General features: G+C 57.0%; 3 protein-coding genes across 8 annotated transcripts in view; 2 read left to right on the top strand and 1 right to left on the bottom strand.

Moving 5' to 3' along the window:
• CAPN2 (calpain 2) overlaps window positions 1–8,875 on the top strand; it is a 40,223-nt gene extending 31,348 nt beyond the window's left edge. Inside the window, exons 12-21 of the mRNA XM_032393925.1 lie at window positions 33–244; window positions 1,044–1,080; window positions 1,831–1,896; window positions 2,736–2,793; window positions 3,998–4,062; window positions 4,667–4,735; window positions 5,257–5,335; window positions 6,362–6,478; window positions 6,707–6,765; window positions 8,032–8,875. Coding sequence (XP_032249816.1) covers window positions 33–244; window positions 1,044–1,080; window positions 1,831–1,896; window positions 2,736–2,793; window positions 3,998–4,062; window positions 4,667–4,735; window positions 5,257–5,335; window positions 6,362–6,478; window positions 6,707–6,765; window positions 8,032–8,055 — 786 coding nt within the window. The 3' untranslated portion in view covers window positions 8,056–8,875. The remainder of the gene's footprint in view (window positions 1–32; window positions 245–1,043; window positions 1,081–1,830; window positions 1,897–2,735; window positions 2,794–3,997; window positions 4,063–4,666; window positions 4,736–5,256; window positions 5,336–6,361; window positions 6,479–6,706; window positions 6,766–8,031) is intronic.
• A 3,305-nt stretch (window positions 8,876–12,180) lies between these two features.
• Window positions 12,181–21,132, bottom strand: part of TP53BP2 (tumor protein p53 binding protein 2) — a 54,271-nt gene continuing 45,319 nt past the window's right edge. For 5 of the 6 annotated variants that reach the window (XM_032393930.1, XM_032393934.1, XM_032393933.1 and 2 more), the window contains exons 15-18: window positions 20,532–20,665; window positions 18,711–18,877; window positions 14,951–15,150; window positions 12,913–12,954 (exon numbers count right to left, since the gene is read on the bottom strand). In XM_032393930.1, the coding sequence (XP_032249821.1) occupies window positions 12,913–12,954; window positions 14,951–15,150; window positions 18,711–18,877; window positions 20,532–20,665 (543 nt within the window). Of the gene's footprint in view, window positions 12,955–14,950; window positions 15,151–18,710; window positions 18,878–20,531; window positions 20,666–21,132 lie in introns of all 6 variants that reach the window. The other variant, XM_032393928.1, reaches the window with a different exon arrangement.
• Window positions 16,649–18,698, top strand: LOC116625420 (small nuclear ribonucleoprotein F-like). The gene has a single exon (XM_032393935.1). It carries the CDS (start codon window positions 16,796–16,798, stop codon window positions 17,054–17,056), a length of 261 nt encoding a protein of 86 aa, XP_032249826.1. The 5' UTR covers window positions 16,649–16,795; the 3' UTR covers window positions 17,057–18,698.

Below are 21,132 nucleotides of genomic sequence, written 5' to 3'. Positions count from 1 at the left end.
TCGACTCCCCCCCGTTTCTGTTTGTCCATCAGATGTACGGACAGACCAGCATCCACCTCAGCAGGAACTTCTTCCTGACGCACCGAGCGAGGGAGCGGTCCGACACCTTCATCAACCTGCGCGAGGTGCTCAACCGCTTCAAGCTGCCCCCGGGAGAGTACATCCTGGTGCCGTCCACCTTCGAGCCCAACAAGGACGGGGACTTCTGCGTGCGCGTTTTCTCGGAGAAGAAAGCCGACTACCAGTAGGTGGCCTGCCCGCCCCGCCCTCCCTGTGCCCGCGGGCCTCTCCCTGACCCTTGGATCACCGCGTCCTCTGAGCGTGTCTCGTTCTGCGACACCTGCCAGCTTCCAGGGTTAGCGGGGGAGGTGGGGTCGTGAAGGACTGGAGTGTTGTCACTCAGGGTCTCTGCGGTTTGAGCACAGTTGTGTGTCTGCAACATCGGGTCGTCCAGTTCATCTTAACGACACGGACTGGGAACCCGGCCCTCCCGGTCCTGTCAGGGGCAGAGCCTGGGCCACGCAGGTGTCCCCCTCTCCTGCCCAGCGCCCGCGAGCGCCAGGGTGTGATGGTCTCAGTGGTCACTGGACCCCACTGGGCCCTTTCCAGCTGATGCCACCGTCAGGATGGCCTCTTGTCGCAGCGGCCTCTCGCGCTTTGGCCGCCGTCTCGACCGAGTCTTCGGTGGGGCGCTTGATTGCAGGAGACTTGGTCCGGCTAGGGCAGCTTAGCCGAAGGAGGCTTTACTGAAAGACCACAGGGGCTTTGAGCGGATGGGAAGCAGGGGACACGGCCACTGCTGCATGCTCCCGTCAAAGACCCAGGACCGTGTGCCCAACCGGCTGGCTCAGCCCAGCCGCGGGCCTGCTGGCTTTGGTGAGACCCGGGCGTGGCAGACTGGACCCTCGGTGGCCTGGTGTGGGATCCCGGGGACCAGGAAGGACCCTCTGAAGCTGAAGTCCCCTCACTGCAGAGAAGGACTGGCCCTGCACGCGGCACTGGGTGCGGATAACCTCGGTGACACGATTTCCTTCTGTCTCCAGGGTTGTCGATGACGAGATCGAGGCCAACCTTGACGAGGTGCGTGCAGTCCCCAGATCCCCCCGCTCTGCCCCACATGACGCAGGGCCCAGAGCGACAACACAGGATCGCCAGGGTTTAGGTGGCCCCAGGACCTTGTGCCCACAGCTCCAGACAAGGCTCCGCCTTGGCGCACGCGCTGACCATGGCGCGGCCCTCATCCCTGCTGCGCAGGACTCGGGGTTCCCATGACTCCCCTTCCTGGGCCTCAATTTCCTAATTCGTAAAATGAAAACGCTGGGCGACAAGGTTCCTGAGGCCCCGAGGGCTCCAAGAGGTGCTGTTGAAATAGTGACTCCGGAGGGCTCGGGGTCTCCAACGAGGCCCACCCACAAGAAATCCAGAGTCGAGGGAGGCTCTCCCACTCTCCTGGACCTGATAACTCTCGGCTTCTCGGTCGCCGCACTGTGCTTGTCCTGAGTTCCCAGGGAGAGACCGAACAGTCCCAGAGGGCCGCTGTCGCAGGCCTTCTAGAACATTCTGGCTAGGTTCTGGTTCTGAATCCCCACTAGCATAGACCAGAGAGGACCGTTCTGGTCTCGGGTCAGAGGAGACCCCATGAGGAGCTCACTAACCCCTCCCACACAGTTTCCATCCCTCTAGTGTTTTCTCTAGAAAACAGTCTTCCTTCGTTCTTCACTGTCCTTTGTGTCAGGCCCGTGCCTTGGCCCTCGGGGCCGCAGGAGGCGGGGCAGGCGGGGAGGCCCCCTCCTGGCTCTGACCGGCTCCCACGCCCACCTCCCCTTCCAGATAGACGTCAGTGAGGACGACATCGAGGACGGGTTCAGGAGGCTGTTTGCCCAGTTAGCAGGCGAGGTGGGTGTCTGTGCGGTCGCTGCGAGGGAGAGACAGTCCCATCCTCGACGGGACTCCAGTCGGAGGGGCAGAGGAAACCACAGAAGCAGGGGGGAATCACGGATGGACTCGGGCTCCTGCCCCCGTGGGGGGCTGCTGGCTCGCGGTCAGCTCCACCCATGCCCCTCCCCACTCTAGGGTCCAGGCTCGTCCCTTCCGCTCGAGCTGGGACGTGGGGCTCAGACCTCATCCTTGATTTTCACAAAGCTAACCCGGGGAGACAGAAGGGTTTCGAATCTCGAGAATGCAAGCCACCGAGGGCCATGTTGCGTCCCCGAGCCATGTGGGCCTCGGGCTGCTGCAAGCCATTCCCTCCATCGCACACGGGAAGCCAGCTCACCTGGGCCTCCCCGTCAGAGTGCCGTCCATCTCTGAGGGACAGAGACTCCCTTCCGCGCTGGTCGCTGGTTGGGTCATACATGGGACCGCGGCCGGTCTCAGGGCTTGCGCCCCATTACGCAGTTCGTGTGCGTGCCCAGGGGCACCTGGACCACCCCAGGAGCCCGGGCCACGGAGAGAGTGCCGGGTGGTTCTCGGAGGAGCCGGTACTAACGGCCTTACAGGAAGCCAGATCCGAGTCTCAAAGGGGACGGAGTTGCATGGGGCCACACGTGGGCATAGAGTGGAGACTTATCCCTGATATTGTCAAGCTCGGAACTGGCGCCTGAGGTCGGCCTCGAGCTGGTGTGCACATGCCACTCACAGGCGGGTCTGGGGGCTTAGTGTCCTGCACCTGACCCGGGGCGGGCCTCCATGGTCCCACGGCCCTGGGGTAACCACACTCTGCTTCGTGTCCACAGGACACAGAGATTTCCGCCTTTGAGCTGCAGACCATCCTGAGGAGAGTGTTGGCCAAGCGTAAGTGCCCTCCTGGCGGGGCCCTGGTCCCTGCGCCCTTCCGCCACCCACTCCCGCCTCAGCACCTGTGCCCGCCGCCCCGCACCAGGCAGAAACAAAGAACAAAGGTGTCCAGGCGTAGGTCAGAGATCGCAGCCGAGCTGCCACCACTGGTGGGTTCTTTCCTCGCCTGTAACGTGGGTAGATCACTACCTAACTTCCGTGAGGGCGCCGTGGGGCGGCCTCCGAGGAGCGGCAGGTAAGGAGGGTGGAGCCGGCCCTGAACCCCGGCTGTTCAGCGGGGTCGCTGCCAGGGTGGAAGGACAGACAGCCCATCTCAGGCTCAAACCACAGGAACAGTTCACGAGTGTCTCCCGGTGTGCGGGCCAGGGAGCCTCGTCTGACGTGTTGCTCGAGCCATGAGCCAGGCCAGCAACTCCGGGGCTGTGGAGGCGGCTGCCGGGCCTCCTGGAAGAACGAGCAAAGCTGGAGTGGGGCCTGGGACCTAGAAGCCGGCCTAACCCCTGACACACAAGCAAATTCTGTAGAAGGGCGGAGCTGGCCGGGTCGTCCACCCCAGAGCGCGTGCGCAGTGTGCCCGGCACAGGGTCCGCACGGAACCGGTTCCTCCCAGGCAGGCCGGGCGAGGACAAGAGGTGGTGTTTGGCCTGGAGGCTGCCAGGCACGGGTGAAGTCACAGAGCTGTTCAGGCGTGCGACCGTCAAAGCCTCCTTGTTCCCGCACAGATAGAGGCTGGGCGGGCGGGGAAGAGCCAGGCCCCGGGGGACTCAGCCTCCCCAGCCGCCGGCTGACCCCGGCCTCCGCCCGGGTCCGAAGAGGTCTGTGCCCACAAGGGCAGCTCTGAGACAGGCTACATCACAGTGTTTGCAAGGACGTGACAAAGGATGGGTCTCTCGTGCTCTGTGGGGAACCAGAACCCCACTTGGGACCAGGGTCTCCTGCCGCCCACCCTCCACCCCTGTAGCCCCCTCTCCTAGTGGAGTGCAGGCTGGTCCTGGGGCTTCTTGGTCCGCGGGGACACAGGCTGACGTGGCAAATACACGCTCCGCTCTGTCCCTCTGACCCCGTGAGCCCCCGTGACACGGGAAGTAGGTGAAGTGACCCCAGTCCTGGAAGCACAGACATGCGTTTCTGTCCGGCGGGGGGGGGCCTCGGGACAGCGCGGCCCCAGGGATTTTCCCATCGCTCTTACTTTTTCTTCTAGGCCAGGACATCAAGTCGGACGGCTTCAGCATCGAGACCTGCAAAATCATGGTGGACATGCTGGATGTATCCTTCGGTGCTGCAGAGTACAGACGGGGTGTTTGGGCCCCTGCCCGTCCTGCTCAGAACCCCCGTGGGGAGCACGAGAAGCCCTAGCCCCCTGCACAGGCCGGTGGGGGACGCCTGCCCGGCTGGGCCCCAGCAGCTCCGGCTGGTTTCCTGAGGGGCCGTGGAAAACATCCCCCGACCGTCCGTGAATCTGTTTTTCTCTGGTGGTGGTTTTTTTCTCTATCTGCAGGCACGGGGCCGCCTGCCGTGGGCATCTCCTTCCCCGGCCACCCACCCACCCGCCTCGCTGCGTTGGGGGCAGGGGTTGGTCTGAGCTGCTGGAAGTTTAGTCCTGGGGGCTCACAGCACCTCCTGTCCCCACACGAGGCCCTAGAAATACTCCCAGAATCAGCAAGGAGCCTCTGCGCGTCACCGACGTCTCCTTCCCCACAGGCTTGGGGCCCCCGCCAGGCCCTCCGCCCGCCCATAGATGCAGCTCTGGCCCGAGTGCAGTGCAAGGTGCTTCAGCTGGTGCTCCCTATAAATACGTGCTGGGCGCCGCCATCCGGTGACAGGGAGTCCACACGGATGCACTGCAGGGGTGGTCCTTAACAGCAGGCAGTCAGATGGTAGCGGGAAGCTAGGGCTGAAGGAGTTCTACGTTCTCTGGACGAAGATCCAGAAGTACCAGGTGGGTGCCCGGGGGCGGAAGGCGGGGCGCGTAGGGCTGTCAGGGACGTGGGTGCGGGGACACCCCTCCATGGGGGCAGAAGGACATCCCTAGGGGTGGGGACTTGACCCCCAGAGGCAGGATGGGCAGTGCGAACAGCAAAGATGAGCCTGTGCAAGGGACGTGGTCTGCTCCCCGCCCTCCCCTGCTAGTGGCCAGAAACGGGTCACCTTCCAGCCGCCCTGAAAGTGTCCTCAAGAGGCTGTGTACCCTTTGTCCTTTGGACTTTGACAGCTCGGGCACAAAAGTGACATCACAACACCGGCCCACGGTGTCTGGCTAGTGGACCAACAGGCACATGTACAAGCCAGCCCGCTGAGAGAGGCGGACACCGTTAGCTATTTAAGGCAGAAACGTGTGACGTTCCAAGGCCAGATGAGAGGCAGAGCTAGGAAGCTTCGTGACCACTCCGTTCGGCACGCGCTAACTCGTCACCTGCTGGCTTTGCCTTACGGTCCTTGTAACTGTTTTGCTTGTTCCAGAAAATTTACCGAGAAATCGACGTGGACCAGTCGGGCACCATGAACTCCTATGAGATGCGGAAGGCGTTAGAGGAAGCTGGTAAGGACTTTTTACGTGTAGAACGTGTGAGCACTTACTTCCCGTTAAATGAAGCAGTGTTGGCTCAGCACAAACATCCTTTCCATCCCCCTTTTAAAAGCTAACTGGTAAAGTAAAAGCCCGCCATGCTCTCTTGGGTCCAAGTTTCCTTCCAAGAGCCTGGCGGATCGGGCGGGCAGAGCCGGTTCTCAGCACACTGGGCGCCCCCCTTGGGTAAGTCCCTCGCACACAACGTGGGGTTCTCCACTCTACTGGTTGGGATGTAATCCTGCCACAGAGACCCCAAACAACCATCTTTTTCTCCCAAATGGTCTAAGTCCCACGGGACCACGCTGGCCACGCTGGCTTGCCACCACGAGGTTCTGGCCACAGGTGGACAGCAGAGAAAGACAGGCTCCTTACCTTTCAGGGCACACGTCCCAATGGCAGGGCTTAGTCACGGGCCCTCCGCGGGCTGCAAGGGAGGCGGGAAATGTGGTCTCACTTTCAGGCAGCCATGGCCTATTAGAAATTCTGCTGCTGTGAAAAGGGCGGGAAATAATGCTAGTTTACAATGAACAGTTTCTGCCACATGCATCCAGCAGAGTCTAGTGTCCAAGGTGATTCAGAGTGAGAGACAGGAGAGGAAGCTCGAGCATCAGGGCAAAGCAGTGGGGCCGGACAGCCTTGTGTCAGCCGGTGAGGAGACAGGCAGGGCCAGGCGAGCAAACCGGAATCAGGAGCGAGGACAGGAGGCACCAGCTTCACAAAGCACGACAGTCCCTTGGAGAGCGCCCAGGGACAAAGGCAGTTGTTGTGATTTGAAGGGCCACCTCCGTGCATCCGTCCGTGGCACGGGAGCAGGTGTGGGATCATGGGAGCAGGTGCAGGTGCGGGGGCACGGGAGCAGGTGCGGGTGCGGGGGCACGGGAGCAGGTGCGGGTGCGGGGGCACGGGAGCAGGTGCGGGTGCGGGGGCACGGGAGCAGGTGCGGGGGCGCCGTCTGACGCTCACACCCAGGCCATGCGCTTGTTCATCCCACCACAGGCTTCAAGCTGCCCCGTCAGCTCCACCAGGTCATCGTCGCTCGCTTTGCAGACGATGAGCTCACCATCGACTTCAACAATTTCATCCGCTGTCTGGTTCGACTGGAAACACTGTTCAGTAAGTGGCCCTTTGGGGAAAGACCCATTTCAGTCCTGTCGGGGTGAAGGCAGCCGCCCTTTGCCTCGGGTGAGGTCACCTGAACCAGGACGTGTCTGCAGTTGACCGTGAAGATCCTTCTCCAGTGCAGGGACGGAGGGCAGGAATAATAGCTTGGGACGAACGGGGAGGAGGACAGTGCAGTCTCTGTTCCGCTTGCTCACGGGGTCGGCCCTTCTTCCTCCGCAGGGGTTTTTAAGCAGCTGGACCCCGAGAACACCGGGACCATACAGCTGGACCTCATCTCTGTAAGTCCGCGGCTTACACAGCCTCCCTCGGGATGGAGCGCTGGCCCCAGGGGACAGGGACCTGTGGCTTATCGGCTGCTGCTTGCTTAAAGCTCCACCTTACAGACCTTCAGGGCTATGGGAGTCGGGCCCGGAAGTGGCTGTAAGGTCCCACCACGCACTGTCCCCGGCAGCCCCTTCCCAGCCCCCCATCAATCCCTCCTCCCAGCAGCTTTGCCTCGATTAGGCAGTGGAGGGAGGGGCTGGAGGATCCCTTGTAGGAAAATGAACTGCTGATTCACACACACGGGAGGCAGTGCTGATATAACAAAACCCTTTGGAGGAAGTCCAAGCGGGTTTGGGAAGATCTGTCGTTCTTTCAGAGTAAATGACTTCCTTCCCCTTTAAAAACACTCCCGATAGTAACTACACTTGGGGTATGTGGCTGGAGCCCCCGCAATGCCCACCTGGGAGATGATCCTCAAGCCAAATAGAGGGAGGACACTGGTTCCCTGAAGAGCAAAGTGCGAGGTGTTCTCTGGTCATCTCGATGCCAGGACATTCTCTCACCCCCAGGAGGAAGGGTACCCTGTACTCCCAGGCCGTACATTTCCTCCTCTCAGAGGAATGGAGCTTGGGGCAGCCCAAGGGCTGGGCAGGGGGCCGACGCCTCATGGGAAGGACCACGTACCAGCGAGGAGCAAGGTGGCAAGCGGGACGGGTGTCAGGGCCTGGCCACTCCCTTCCTTGCACTTTGAACTCTGGAGGAAGCCCGCTATGATGCGCTATAAAGGGCTTCAGCCAACTGGAAGTCCGTGAGCCGGTTCTGGGTGACACTGAGTTGCTTGTCCAGCCGTACATCCGTCCCTGGGAAACAGCCCGCCCTGAGGTCGCAGTCCACGGTGGAGGCTCTCGTTTGCTAGGAGGAGCCGTGGTGCCGTGGGGAGCTTGGCAGAAGCCGGGGGTCCAGGCCCATCCCAGCCCAACTCGATCACAATCTCCCCCAGAATTCCCACTTCACTCCAGCAGAGACCAAGGGCGAAAGCCTCTGGTTCCGGGGAGAGCTGCAGCCCAGACGCACGTGCGCCTGACGTCGTGTGGCCCGCGTTCCAGGTCGTGGCTCCCTGGCCTGTGGCATAGAGAAGCCGTGAGCCTGTGCACTGAGGCTCTCACCCTCGCCCAGCCTTGCTGGCTGCAGTCGGGTCTTTCGGGAGGCGCTACGGGCACTTAAATAGCCTTTCATTTTGTACCTGGTCTCTGGGCTGACGGCTCTTTTCTTCCTCACAGTGGCTCTGCTTTTCGGTCCTCTGAAGTCATAACGGATCCCCCTGAAGACAAGCAGCCGAGCACTAGGCCTCCACAGAGAAACTTTTTATCTGGACCTTGCAATTATGGGAACATTTACTTAAACGGATGATTATAGCTGAAAGTAAAGATGCTTTTTGAGATAGAACTTCCAGATTTCAAAGTAAAAGATTTGCATATCATGATATTAAATGCCAGCGAGTCACTTAACTCTTGGTAAGCTCAAAGAAACTCTGAAATCTGTTACCTAGTCTACTTTTACACACTTTCCCGTTTGTAGCAATATTCAACCAGGGAAACAACGCAGGGAGGTATTTCAAAAGCTGACCATGCGTGAAGTTTGTCTCCAAGGACACAAGGCCCCTGCTGGGAATATTTAAAGCAACTTCAGGTTTAAAATTGCAGCGGTGACGTTGACCCAAGAGCAGCCCGTGTCCCCGGAGTAAAACGGAAAACGGAGGGGCCGAGAAGACCCCACTCCACCACGTGACTCGCCCGGGTACCCGCCGTGTCCTAGCCCAAACCCTGAGCAGCCTGCTCTCAGACGGGGAGCGTCCCAGCTGCTCAAGGGAGTTGGCTCTGGCTCAGCCACCTGAAGCGAGCACAAATGCAGGGGCCCAGGTCCGATCACGGTCAAGGACAGAACCCGCTGTCTGCCGTCCGGACGTCACCCCGCCCTGCTTGTGCGTGGAGTCAGGAGGGACATGGCGTGGGAGCTGGTCCCCTGGCTCCACCCTGGGAAAACGCTAGCAGCATTATGAAAATACCGCCTAGTTGCCTTATCTTCTTCCGAATGTGCTGTTAATAAAGAGTCGCCCAGACAGTCCTGCCCAGTGCTGTCCTTCTGGAGGGTCCAGCGGCGGTTCGTGCACACACTGGTCACAGCCTACTACCTCTGAATTCCCCTCTGGACAGGAAAAGGCTGCTTAGCTCCCCTTTCCTGCACAACGATACGATTTCTTAATCCAATTAGGAAGTTCCTAAGTGGCCACAGAGTAGGTGCCACTCTAATCTGCTTCTGGTCTCCCCTGAGGAGGCCCAGGCAGGCCTGCGGGCGTGGGGACCAGATGGGGCCAGCAGGACAGGCACAGAAGTCCCCGGGCCTGCAGGCGGTGACCCCTGGGAGAGCCCTACAACACGGAGAGGCGCGGGATAGGGAGGGACGGGCAGGTGCATCTCCCAGGCTTGGCTGGGAGGCATGGGCCCTACCTGTGGGTGGAGGGGAGGGTGGGAGGGGTGGGGAGTGTCCTCCACTCAGCAGCAGGGGCTCGGGCTCAGGGCTCGGGGTGGGGGCTTCGAGGCCAGGCGCACTGGGAGTGCAGAGGCCCCCGCAAACCCGCGTCTGCGGGGCAGACTCTGCCCCTCTGCACCTGCTGGGCTGACCCGGTTCACCGCTCACCTGGCACTGGTCCAGTCCCAGCCGAGGAAATAATGGAGACAAACAGGGAAGGTCTATGCTTCCCTCGGCACAGAAGGACAAAGGGAGAATTAGCAAGTTCCTGGGGTTCTCCCCACAGTGCAGCCCTCGCCAGCGCCTATTTCACAGGGAGAAATCAGCCTGTGCGCCAGCCCCGCCCCCTCTGGACCCCGCCTCCGCCCTCGGACCCCGCCCCCCGCCCTCGGACCCCACTGGAAGTGGCTCCAGCTCAAGGCCCCCAAGTCTCTGTGCTGGGCACACAGGCTCTCTGCACTTCTCCCTGCACGCTGCATCCCAGCACTCTGAGCGCAGGCCCCTTCTTCCCCATGGAACATGCCCTCCTCCTGGCAGCCCCTCTCCCTCCTTTCCCTCCTCTCCTGTCTCTTCCCTTCTCTCCCCCTCCCTTACCCCTCTTCCCCCCCTCACCCCCGCCCTCCTCCTTCCTCCTCCTCCCCTCCTCCCCCCTCTCCCCTCTCCCTCCTCTCCTTTCTCCTCCCCCCTTCCCTCCTCCTCCTCCTCCTCCCTCCCCTCTCCCTCGCTCCCCCCACCTTCCCCTCCCACAGCCACCTGGGCCCTGCTGCTTCCTCTGGCCACCGCCTACCTCCCAGTGCCCAGACCTATGAAGGAGAACCAGCAGCATCTTCCCAATTTTTTGTGCCTTTGACACAGTGACCTCTGCCCTCTGCCCCTGTCCTCCATGTGTCCCCCTCCACCCCCACGAGAAGCCCCTCTGCAGCAGGGCCCACCCACCAGCTGCCCTACTCCCCCCTTCTTCAAAAATCTAGAAATGCCACCACGAAGATGCCTCATGGGTGTCACTCTGGGAACTGGGGACCAGCACACGCCCGGGTCAGACCGGAGTCCCTCACATGCGTGGTATCACACAGCCATCGGAAATCGTGCTCCTGAGCAAACCTCACGTGCACAACACCACAGCCACTGAAGCTGTGCGCTCTCAACCCCTGCACAGAAACCCGTGGCCGGGACACTGACCCGACACGCTGCGGGCGGTCCCAGTAGCACCCCACCCCCACTCCACGACCCCGGCTCCGTGACCCCAGCTCCGCGACTCTGCTCCACGACCCTTCCCTGTATTTGCAGATATTTCTACGAGAACCTCTGATGCAAGGATGCTCTGATAAGGAAAAAACAAAGAGGAAGAATACAAGCAAATGTTCTCCGTTTAGGGCGAAGCCAACGGATGATCACGTTCTCCTAATTTTCACGTCGTCTGTCCCGTACATCTGAGCGACTCTTTACGATTTCCCGGCACCTCCACGTACAGTACCTGGCATGGGCCCCTCCACACCGAGGTGTGCAGAGGTGACGCTGAACTGCGTGTCCCAGGCAGGGTCGCGCAGCCGGTGGGTAAGAGCCAGACCAGGCCCAGAGGCCCCGTCGTACTTGATGCCTATTGCTTAGCGGCTTAAACACCCATCCTCCCAGGGCCTGGCTGGCTCAATGAAAGGAGCGTGCGACTCTTCATCTCGGGGTCATGAGTTCAAGCCCCACACTGAATAGAGATTACTTAAAAATAAAATCTTAAAAAAAAACAAAAAACAAAACACCAAACACCCATCACCTCATGGTCCCATGGGACTGGCCAGTCCCAGCAGAGACCCAAGGGAGGGTTCCCAGCTGTCAGCAGGGGCTTTCCATCTTCCCTGGCATGGGACCCCTTTCTCCTCGGGCGGGCAGTGGTGGGCTGAGCCCCTTGCACCTCACACCTCTCCTGCACCCACTTGGCAGCCCAGAGTGACCTCCCTGTCCCCAGGTCAGCTGATGGGAAAATTCCCTCACAGAAGCACCTAGATCAGTGTCTGGCCGGGTAACCAGGACTCCTAGTCTGGTCTGCTCCAGAACAAAACCCCACGGCCTGGGGGCTCACACAACACACACCCACCTCTCAGCTTTGGAGGCTGTGGGTCCGAGATCAGGGTGCAGCCGACGTGCCGTATGGCAAGGACCCTACCCAGAGAGCAGATGGCCATCTTCTTGCAATGTCCGCACGTGGCAGAGGGGAGGGCCGTGACCTCTTCCTCCTCCAAGGGCATGAAGGAGGGGGGGGCTCTACCTGACATCATGCACGCCTCCTCAACTCCCGGAGGCCCCACCTCCGAACACTGTCACCCCAGAGGCAGGAAGACGGGGAGCATCCTCAGAATTCTCTCCACCACACATGTCTTCCGACTGCTAGCTCAGTTGTCCCTATTTCTCCATTATTCAGATGAGCGTGGGATGTTCTTTCATTCATTCATGCTGTAATTTAGGTGCTCATAAAAACATATAACGACAAGTGAGCACTCGTTCTTCATTTGTGGCTTATATTAACTGAAAATAGTTCCATTAAGCAGAGTGGGTTCCAAAGCCATTCACAAACTTGGTAACATATTAAAAACCAATGCAGAGACCCCGTCTATGTATGTTTTCATCCCACAAATGAGTGTGGACAGTGTAGACCAGGATAAGACTGTCTCACAGAGGCTGAGGGATGGTGAGACCCTCCGTCCCCATGGTTCTCTACCAAGGGCCACCACAAAACTCACCAATTACAAAACCGAGTTTTCTGTAAGCAAGAAAACACTTCTTCCATGTAATCACATGGCTGGTAAAGAAATACTGTTTTCCCACTGGGTAAGCCGACCAACGGCTTATGAACTTTAAACAAGGCTTTTAATGACAAAAAACTAAAACGAGTAAAAAGCTTTGGAGTCAAAAAGTTTAATTTTATTACAATTGTTTTTAAAGTCAACTATGATCTTGACAAATATCATGGGTAAGTCTATATAGCAAGTGTCCAATTTCCAAGATACAAAAGACAATAAATATAGATTCAAATTCATCCTAAAAACAAAGTTCTAACTCTAATTAGCTGTGCTACAGCTTGGTTCCAATATCTCAAACATATGTGTAATTCTGAAGAACTCCCATCATAAAGGGATTGCCGACAACGGACCAACAGTTAGTTCTTCACCAACAACATCCGTGCGCGGGGCACCCAAGTCCCCTGGGTCCCCTGGGACCTGAGGGGGGGACAGGCAGAGGTGCTGCCTCGGTGGCACTGGGCCTTTCTGGCTGGGGCAGGGGAGATGCGGACAAACACCAACCAAGCAGGACATGAAGCCAACTTCCCAGGAGCCCAACGAATGGCCCTATTTCTGGAGAAAACCAGGACGGTCACTTTTCATCTTCCCAAGTGCTCCGTAAACACTGTTCCCCAACAGTGTGATCAGCTGACTTCTAAGTTCCAGTCTATCACGCTGAATGTCCCCCACGGATAGCAAATTCCCCAATCCTTCATTTTCTTCCAGAGGACATTCTGCACTGCTTTCAAGTTACGTTGTCATTAAAGTCAGTCTTCTGAAATTTTTGCCAAAAACAATCACATTACTTCTTCTTAGTGATAACAAAGATTAATTATTCAGACACAAAAATTCTGTGAAGTTTCAGGCCAAGCTCCTTTGCCTTGGTTTAATTCTTGGGTAGAGCTGCAAGATAACAGAAAAACGGTTTACACGCTGTAGAGACAGACACGCAGGAGTGTAATGGGCGGGTGGCTGGTGTCACAGGAGAGGAACTAAGGAAAGGACTCTTTCTGCCACATGAGGCGCCCAGAGCTGCCTGAGGGCACAAAGATTCACATTCAGCAACTCCTGTGCGAAGGCCACAGGGGTTCCCCACCAGGCACAACACTGTGGCGCACGGACGTGAAAAGGCATGATGGCGCTAAGCCCTGGCCCGTGGGCTCAGCCTGTGACGGCGGGAGGTGGTCTGCAGCACCGCGTGCTCTGGGGTCTTTCAACTTCACTTATAACAGCCCAACGACCACTCTCGTGGGACCTGAGACTGTCAGCCACGAAATGCCACAGACTAAAAGGTACCGATTTAAGGGAGGGTCAAGTGGAGTTTTTTGTTTGTGGACTTTTGTGGTTTTGTGTTTTCCATAACAAGAGGTGGAGAGGAGCCTGTGAAGGTCGGAAGATCTGCAGTCTAGAAGCCAAGAGCGAGTCAAACTAGCAGTTCAACTGGCAAACTACACAAAGCCTCCTCGTCCTCCTGCTGCGTAGACAAAAGGAACAAGGTTCACTGTAAGAAGGGAGACTCAGACTTCCAGCCAAAACTGAAAAACTAACTGGTGGATCAACATTATACAAAAGATTGTTTTCTTGAGAAAAGATCAGTAGTCAATACAATCTTCCAGGCTCCCATCTGAGCCTCTGATTAAAAGCTCAACATTTATATGATTTCCATTTTTTGAACCTCCAAGGAAACCCAAAAAAGTTACTGAGAGGCCACTTCTACCCCAAAGAGATTTCCAAAAGGCTAAGAATATTTAAACGCCAGATCAACATGAAAATCTTGGGTCTGGTCTGCTGATGTCAGAGCTTCCTGAGGGCCCCGCGCGCTGAGGCCAAGTGCCTCCACACCCAGGGCAAGTGAGGATTCTCGGTTCATGAGTCACGGGACCTCTTTTTTAGAAAAGTAAAACTAAAGACTCCGATCAGCAGGCACTTGGAAGAGGTTTTCCCAGGTAAGAAACTAGAACGAGTGCGAGCTGCTGGTGTTTGAGGCGCTGGGAAGCTTCAGGGGCTCCATGGCTCAGTGCTCTTTGACTTTCATCCATTCTTGGTAATTTTCATTAAGACCACAGCAGCGGATACTAAGCCCCAAAGATTGACTAACAAGGACCCGTGCAACCGGGGGCAGCAGTCTGGACGCGCGAGACACAAGAACGGACAAGGAGGGTCAGGAGGAGACGCCAGGTCCCCACACCCGGGACACGCCATGGAAAGCACCGCGGCCCCGCCACCACGCATTCGCACAAGGAACCGGGCTGGCAGCCTCGACCCCAGAGCAGCTCCGGCCACACAGACCATGGGTCCGACGGGAGCCGACCGGCAGACACCCCAGCGGTCTCGGGAGGCAGTGTTCCCCGCGCCTGCCGGCCGCGCCCCTGTTGCCCAGCAGTGAGCGCGCAGAGGCGGAGGCGGGAGCCATGGTGCTGACCACCACCCCCCCCACCCCAGCTCTTCTGGTTTAGACTCTCCTCTCAGGCCCTGCGCACACAGGACGTCACTCCCCTCCCTGCCCTCGGCCTACCCTCCTCGCCTCCTCCCTGCAAACGCTCCCGAGAGCCCCGTGCCGAGCACAGCCGGCCCTCTGTCCGGATGCTGCAGGGCCGCCGGCCTACATGGGCTCACACGCCTGGACTGCTTTCCCGAGCCGGAGGGAAGGCTCTGCGCGCCGGCTCCGCGGATCCTCATTTGTAGCCAAAGGTACGCGCACACCTGACGCTGCCTGGATGCAGCAGGGCCCCGACCTCCGGCGGTAGCAGGCATGCATGTGGACCCTCCCCTACGGCCCGAACTCTGACCTCCCACGGGCGCGAGCAAAGGGCGGTCGGCGGCAGCGAGCCCGGCCGGACACAGCGCGCTCCCGCACGGCCCGGCTCGCCCAGAAGCGCCGGCGGCCCACGTAACTTACCCCCAGCAGGTTGCGCGGCACGTAGCCCTCCTGGTCGTGCAGGCGTGCCCACCACCACTCGGTCTCCTCCTCGTCCTCCCGGCGGATGACAGTCATGCAGTCCCCCTCTCGCATGGGCAGCTCGTCACCATTCTGAGGCTCATAATCCCAGAGCGCATAAAGGACTCCTTTGTTCATGATGCCCATTTTCTCCTGAACCCCTGAAATGACAGGAAGAAACCACACAGGACACATGACTCAGACTGTCCACTCTTCCAACCCTCGGCTCCACAGAGCCAAAGGAGGGGAACCGGGCAGGCGCAGGGAAGCTGAAAATACCACACGAAGCACCCCGTGAACAAAGCCGGGGGGGATGTCCTACGAGACACGTTAGTCTAGGCGAGCCTCTCTAAGGCAGCTCAGAAACTAGTCTTAGTACAGAAACTCCTGCAAGCCCAGGAATAAAAATGAACTGTCCAGGCTATTAGAAGAGTGAGTGCTCTGCCTGTCGAATTCCAGCCGCCCTGAGCGTGGGGACCGGGGGACTCTTGACCTGGAACCTACAGCAGCCGCAACAACAGTGTCTACTGAGCAGGCCCTGCCCATTTCCAAGTGGGGAAAGGGAGAGGGAGAAAGTTGTAAGATACGTTAGAATGCGGAAATATTTCAGACATGATACAGAGTCAAGTCTAAAGTCATGAAGATCCAAATTCTAGAAGATACAGAAACCCACAAACGTCCACTTTCACTGTAGTGACAGACTTGCATGTTCAGCCCTACTTTGCACTCCTCCACTCTCCCCTCACCGACACAGGGCAGGCGCGGGGCAGGCATGGAGCAGGCGCGGGGTGGGTGCAGGGCGGGCACGGGGGTAGGGCAGGCACGGCGAGCGCAGGGGCGGGCACGGGGGCGGGCACAGGGCAAGTGCAGGGCGAGTGTTGGGGCGGGGCAAGCACAGTGTAGGGGCAGATGCAGGGCGGGCACAGGGCAGGCACGGGGCGAGCGCCAGGTGGGCACAGGGCGAGTGCAGGGGCGGGCGTGGGGGGGGCACGGGGGCAAGTGCAGGGCGAGTGTGGGGGGCAGGGTGAGCACAGTGTAGGGGCAGATGCGGGGCGGGCACAGGGCAGGCACAGGGCGAGTGCAGGGTGGGCACAGGGTGAGGGCAGGGGGCGGGCACGGGGCCAGGCGGGCACAGGGCGAGCGAGGGGGTGGGTGCGCAGTGGGCTGTGGGCCAGAAGGGTTAGGCAGGTCAGGAGGTCCAAGCACTCCAGAGCTGGTTACTGTTTTCACCTTTACCAGTTTAGAAAAGGCAGGAAAGTGTCAGCTTGCCCTGAAATAGTCAGATTTTTCAACTTCTTGTGGACACTGAATGTAATTATGAACTTATTATTCGTCTATCAGTTACCACAATGGAGCTCTGGGCAAAACTGACACAAGACACGGAGCTGCTCTTTTCCATCAGAGGCTCTGCCGACTAAGGGTCAGGCTTCTACTAATGGGGATGCTTACACTTCCAACTTCCCTGTGACCGTGAGCCCCATAAGGGTGACACCCTGAGCGAACTCGGACTCCACCAGGCTAGAGTGGGAGCAGGGAAGGGGCAGGGGAGAAATGGCACTGTGGTTTGCTCAAACAACAGCTCTCCAAAATGTCAGCGAGATTACTCTGGGCAAACCTGAATAACTGTAAAATACTAATTAAAAGATATTTGGTCAGAATTAGAAAATCATATTCTAATAAAAAAACAACTTCAGATTTTCTCTGGAAGCTCCGCGATTCGCGCCCGGCGGGAGCTACGCCAGTCACGAGGGACGGACTACACCTGGGTCGGCGGCGAGTTTCCTGCATCATTTGCTTGTAGTCACCATGAGTTTGCCTCTCAATCCCAAACCTTTCCTGAATGGATTAACAGGAAAGCCAGTAATGGTGAAACTTAAGTGGGGAATGGAGTACAAAGGGTACCTGGTATCTGTAGATGGTTATATGAACATGCAGCTTGCAATCACAGAAGAATACATAGATGGAGCATTGTCTGGACATTTGGGTGAAGTTTTAATAAGGTGTAATAATGTCCTTTATATCAGGGGTGTTGAAGAAGAAGAAGAAGATGGGGAAATGAGAGAATAGCATCTTTTGTGGGGAATTTTTTTTATATATATTTCTAGACAATAAACATTTTTTTTTCAACTTGAAAAAAAAAAACAACTTCATTCTCATTTCCAAGAAGTCATCAAGAATGGAAGAAAATTTCTCCTTACTCTGCTATTCACCGAACTAAGAGTTTAAAATTCTTTTTGAGGGGTCTGAACACATGCTTGGTATCATGGGTCACTGGGTAAGCGACCTGAAGCCCCGCGGGCTCTCACCCCACGTCCAGCAGGGGCCAGAGGGGGACATGGCGGGAAAGGAACTAGGCGTGTGTCCCTGGGACCAAGTGCCCCTCTGGGTGGACAGTCTGTAACTGCGAGTGAACGCGCGCCCCGATGCTCAAGGTAGAACGGAAGGACAGACACGGCAGACGCAGCCGTAAGCGGGGCAGACAGCAAGAACCAGCGTCACCACACAGAGGAGGCTCCAGAACGACCGTGAACGGAAACGCAAGCCAGAGAATCACAGCGTGACTTACTTCCCAGAAACGGCAAACCCAGGGGTTACAGGATTCATTCCCAGGTGATACAGGGATTTTTAAAAAGCAAGGAATGATAAACGTGAGGAAGAGAACATTCAAGGTCAAGGTCGCAGCTGCCACAGGTGTGAGGGCCCACGTCGGGGCGGGGCCCCCAGACCAGACCAGGGAGAAGCCAGGCCATTGCCATTTCAACATCTACGGCAGAGACACGCTTTCTTGGAGTCCATGATACGTTCCATAAAGTAAAGCCTCCGATCAGATGTCCCTACTGTTTTTAAAGATCATGCTCCATAATTAAGTAAAGCTCAAGATGGCCAATACAGCTCATATGACAAAGTATATATTAATATCTTAATAGTAAAATGTCAGTCTATCAAAATTACCCCCGATCCAGAGATCAGTACAGGAATGAGCGGTCACCCTCAGTACCCACAGTGAGCGTTAAGAGCTGCGAGGTCACCGCGCCGGCCGGCCCGGAGCCTGAGAGCAGCCCGAGAGCCGGGACGCAGCCACGCGGGGACGCAGGCTCACCAGCCTCGTGCCCTCCCACCGCCAGGCGGAGCAGCTTCCCAGAGCGTGAGCAGAACGGCGTCCTGGCACCTGCTCACCGCCTCTCCTCAATTCCGCTCCAGCCCAGCTAGGAAGAGTTAACCTCAACTTGTAAGGGTCGTGACCAGAAACGCGACCTGACATGACGCCCATCTGACACCTCAAGTCCCTTGTTCTCTAGGATCAGAGCTGATGTTCTCCCTTGGAATCATAAACGCAAAATGAAGACAACAAAAGAGCCAAAAATCAGCTCTGAAACAGGTGCTGCCCTTCCTTTACTTTATGACAAGTCTGATCCAGTGGGAAATCCTGGGTCCGCCATGGAAGGGGGTTCCACTCGCGGGGGCCCGGTCTCAGGCCCGCACGGGGACAGGGGCCGCGGGGCGGGTGGCCAGCTCAGGCCGTCCCCAGCAGGGCCGCTCGGAGGCCCACACACAAGCGCTGCATTCATCTGGGGCATTGAGGCTGCCCTGTTCTCAGTGCCCAGGACTACGCACAACACAAAAACGTTTCCTGATGTTGAAACACTGAGCAAACCGTACCCCAGACACAGAGGGCAGACCCGCGCCGTCATCAGCGCGCTGGCGTGTGGTGGTTACAAACCGTAAAGGAACTGTGAGCACTGGCTGTAGCCCTCCTCCATCTCCTCACACTTGTCTGCGGCGGTCTGCAGGTCGCTGTAGGTCGCGGCGAACACGGCGGCTCCGGACTCCACCAGGAACTTACACACCTGCACGTTGTTGCAGGAGGCCGCGCAGTGCAGCGGGGTCCTGTGGAGCGACACACAGCAGGCTACAGGTCTCCCCGCACGCGACACCTGCGGCCCGGCCGCCCGTGGAGACCACTCCGAGGTGTACTGTCTGGGCCCTTCTGCTGAAAACCAATCGGTAACGCACGGATCCCTGAGCCCATGGGAGGAGGGCAGGGAGGACCAGTCGAGGACGGGCCACCCTGGGCGCTGCGCGGGGCAGCACGGAGGGCGAGAGGAATCATGGACTGAGTGCAAGGACATGAGATGCGTGCAATGGTCTAAACGGGGCGAGATGTTCTGGAGCACCTGCCCCGTGTCCCGGGCAGCGTGGAGGGCGCAGCAGTCTTGACGGCACAGGCCTCACCCGAAACAGGTGCACGGCCGTACTCCCTCCCCGGTCCCACTAAAGAGGGAATTGGGTCGCACACAGAAAACTGCCTTAACCTAACAGTTTGTAGGGTCCAAACTGAATTTTGATTGAGTAAAGCTTTGTCAATTCAATGCAGACCAGAAAAGCGACTGTGAAATATGCACATTTCAGTTTGTTAGGCCGCCGGCCGGCGGGAACTTACTGATGGCCTTACGGAGAGTCCCTCCAGCCGCTCACACGTTTACCGCATGCTCTAAGCGACCCCAGACTCACGAAGGAGGAAGAGGAGCCTGCGTGCAGCTCACAGAAGGACCGCGGCGTGAGACCCAGGCCCGATCGCACAGACTGCATGTATTCACCCTTCTCGTCCCTCCCCTCATCATCCCATTCCTCTCACGTGTAGAGTCTCCAAAACCACGTATTCCCCATCCTGCACCCCAGAACACTGCCAGCCAAAGACTGGTAAAGATCACTGCAGATTTTTTAAGTGCACGGCTTTTCTAATAGTGAAAAATTACATATAATCTAAACTGCTAATAATAGGGAAACAAAGACACGATGACACATTAAGAATTTGTTTTGGGGGCGCCCGGCTGCCTCAGTCAGGGGAGTGTGCAACTCTTGATCTTGGGGTCACGAGTTCGAGCCCCATGCTGGGTACAAAGCTTACTTTAAAAAAAGAATTTGTTTTCCTTAAATTATAAAGTTAAACCAAAAAATTAGGCTACAAAATATACATATATGTAAATTTGAAGGGACTAGATTAAAAAATGGTTGTTTACCTTTAAGAAATTGTACATATAAAAAAGTTTTTTTGTATTCTTCCAAAGAAATAGCATATTATAAATTTATACTTTCTTTAAAAAGAAAAAAATTACAAAATTTACTCTCTGTTACAGTTATCGGGCGTGACCTTGTTTCAGTGTGTAATAATAATCCATTGTCCTATGAAGACTACTCGTCATTTATAACAATGTGTCCTGTATCTTATGCACATAACCGTTCCATAGAACGCTCCATGAAAAATGGATTCCACGGTCAAAGACACTTGGGAAAGGTTATAAACTCTGCTTCCCTCTTGCAGACACACCGTGGACATCAGCGTACTGAAGACAGGTGTCACCGGGCTCGCAGAACCGGGCTTGACCCAGCATCTCTCAAACTTGCCAACTCGGCTATGTCTGTGACACCTGGTGACATCTCCTTATCACTCGACTACGATACTTTATAAAACTGCGCGTGCTTCCAGAATGGGAGCGAGAGGAGTGTCACACAGGGACACACATGGGCGCCGGGGACTTACCATCCGTCACTGTCTGCGGCATTGACGTTCACACCAAACTGCACCAGGAACTTAACGATTTCCGTGTGGCCCGCACACACAGCGTTGTGCAAAGCCGTGATGCCCTCGTCATTGGGCAGGCTCGGGTCGTCAACCTGTGACATCAAGACCAAGGGGGACCGTCACTGCTCAGGTCACTATCACCTTGCTCTTCAGGATCAAGGGAACAAAAACAGGCTCCTGTGGGTTGTTGTTGTTTTTTTTTTAATTGTAATTAAAACCTCCAGAAGCCAAGACGACTACACCAACCTCAAGTCTAGAAGTAAAACCGCCGGAATAGCCACGTTAAGTAGGCGCTCACTGTAAAAAGGTCTTAAAAATGAAGAGGTGCTGGGAACTATTTTTGGTTAGTTACCCTCCGGCCCCTACCGCAAATTAGTGTCTGAGGAGAAGGTGTATTTGCCATAGAAAGGAAAAAAGGTCAGCTAAGAATATTTTAAATAGTACGCTTCTGAAAATAGGGACCACATGTGCAACCTAACACTGCAAGTCTGCGTCCACCCAGAAGCAGCTATAAACAGAGGGGAACCGTCTCCCCGGACAGAAAAGTACTCGGGAGGAA

This window comes from Phoca vitulina, unplaced genomic scaffold, assembly GCF_004348235.1.
Source record: "Phoca vitulina isolate PV1807 unplaced genomic scaffold, GSC_HSeal_1.0 scaffold78, whole genome shotgun sequence".
Classification (NCBI taxonomy): domain Eukaryota; kingdom Metazoa; phylum Chordata; class Mammalia; order Carnivora; family Phocidae; genus Phoca; species Phoca vitulina.
This window is presented reverse-complemented; position numbering and strand designations above follow the sequence as displayed.

Excerpts from the sequence above, each read along its gene's own strand:
- LOC116625420 (XM_032393935.1), top strand. The coding sequence starts at position 16,796 with ATGAGTTTGCCTCTCAATCCCAAACCTTTCCTGAATGGATTAACAGGA.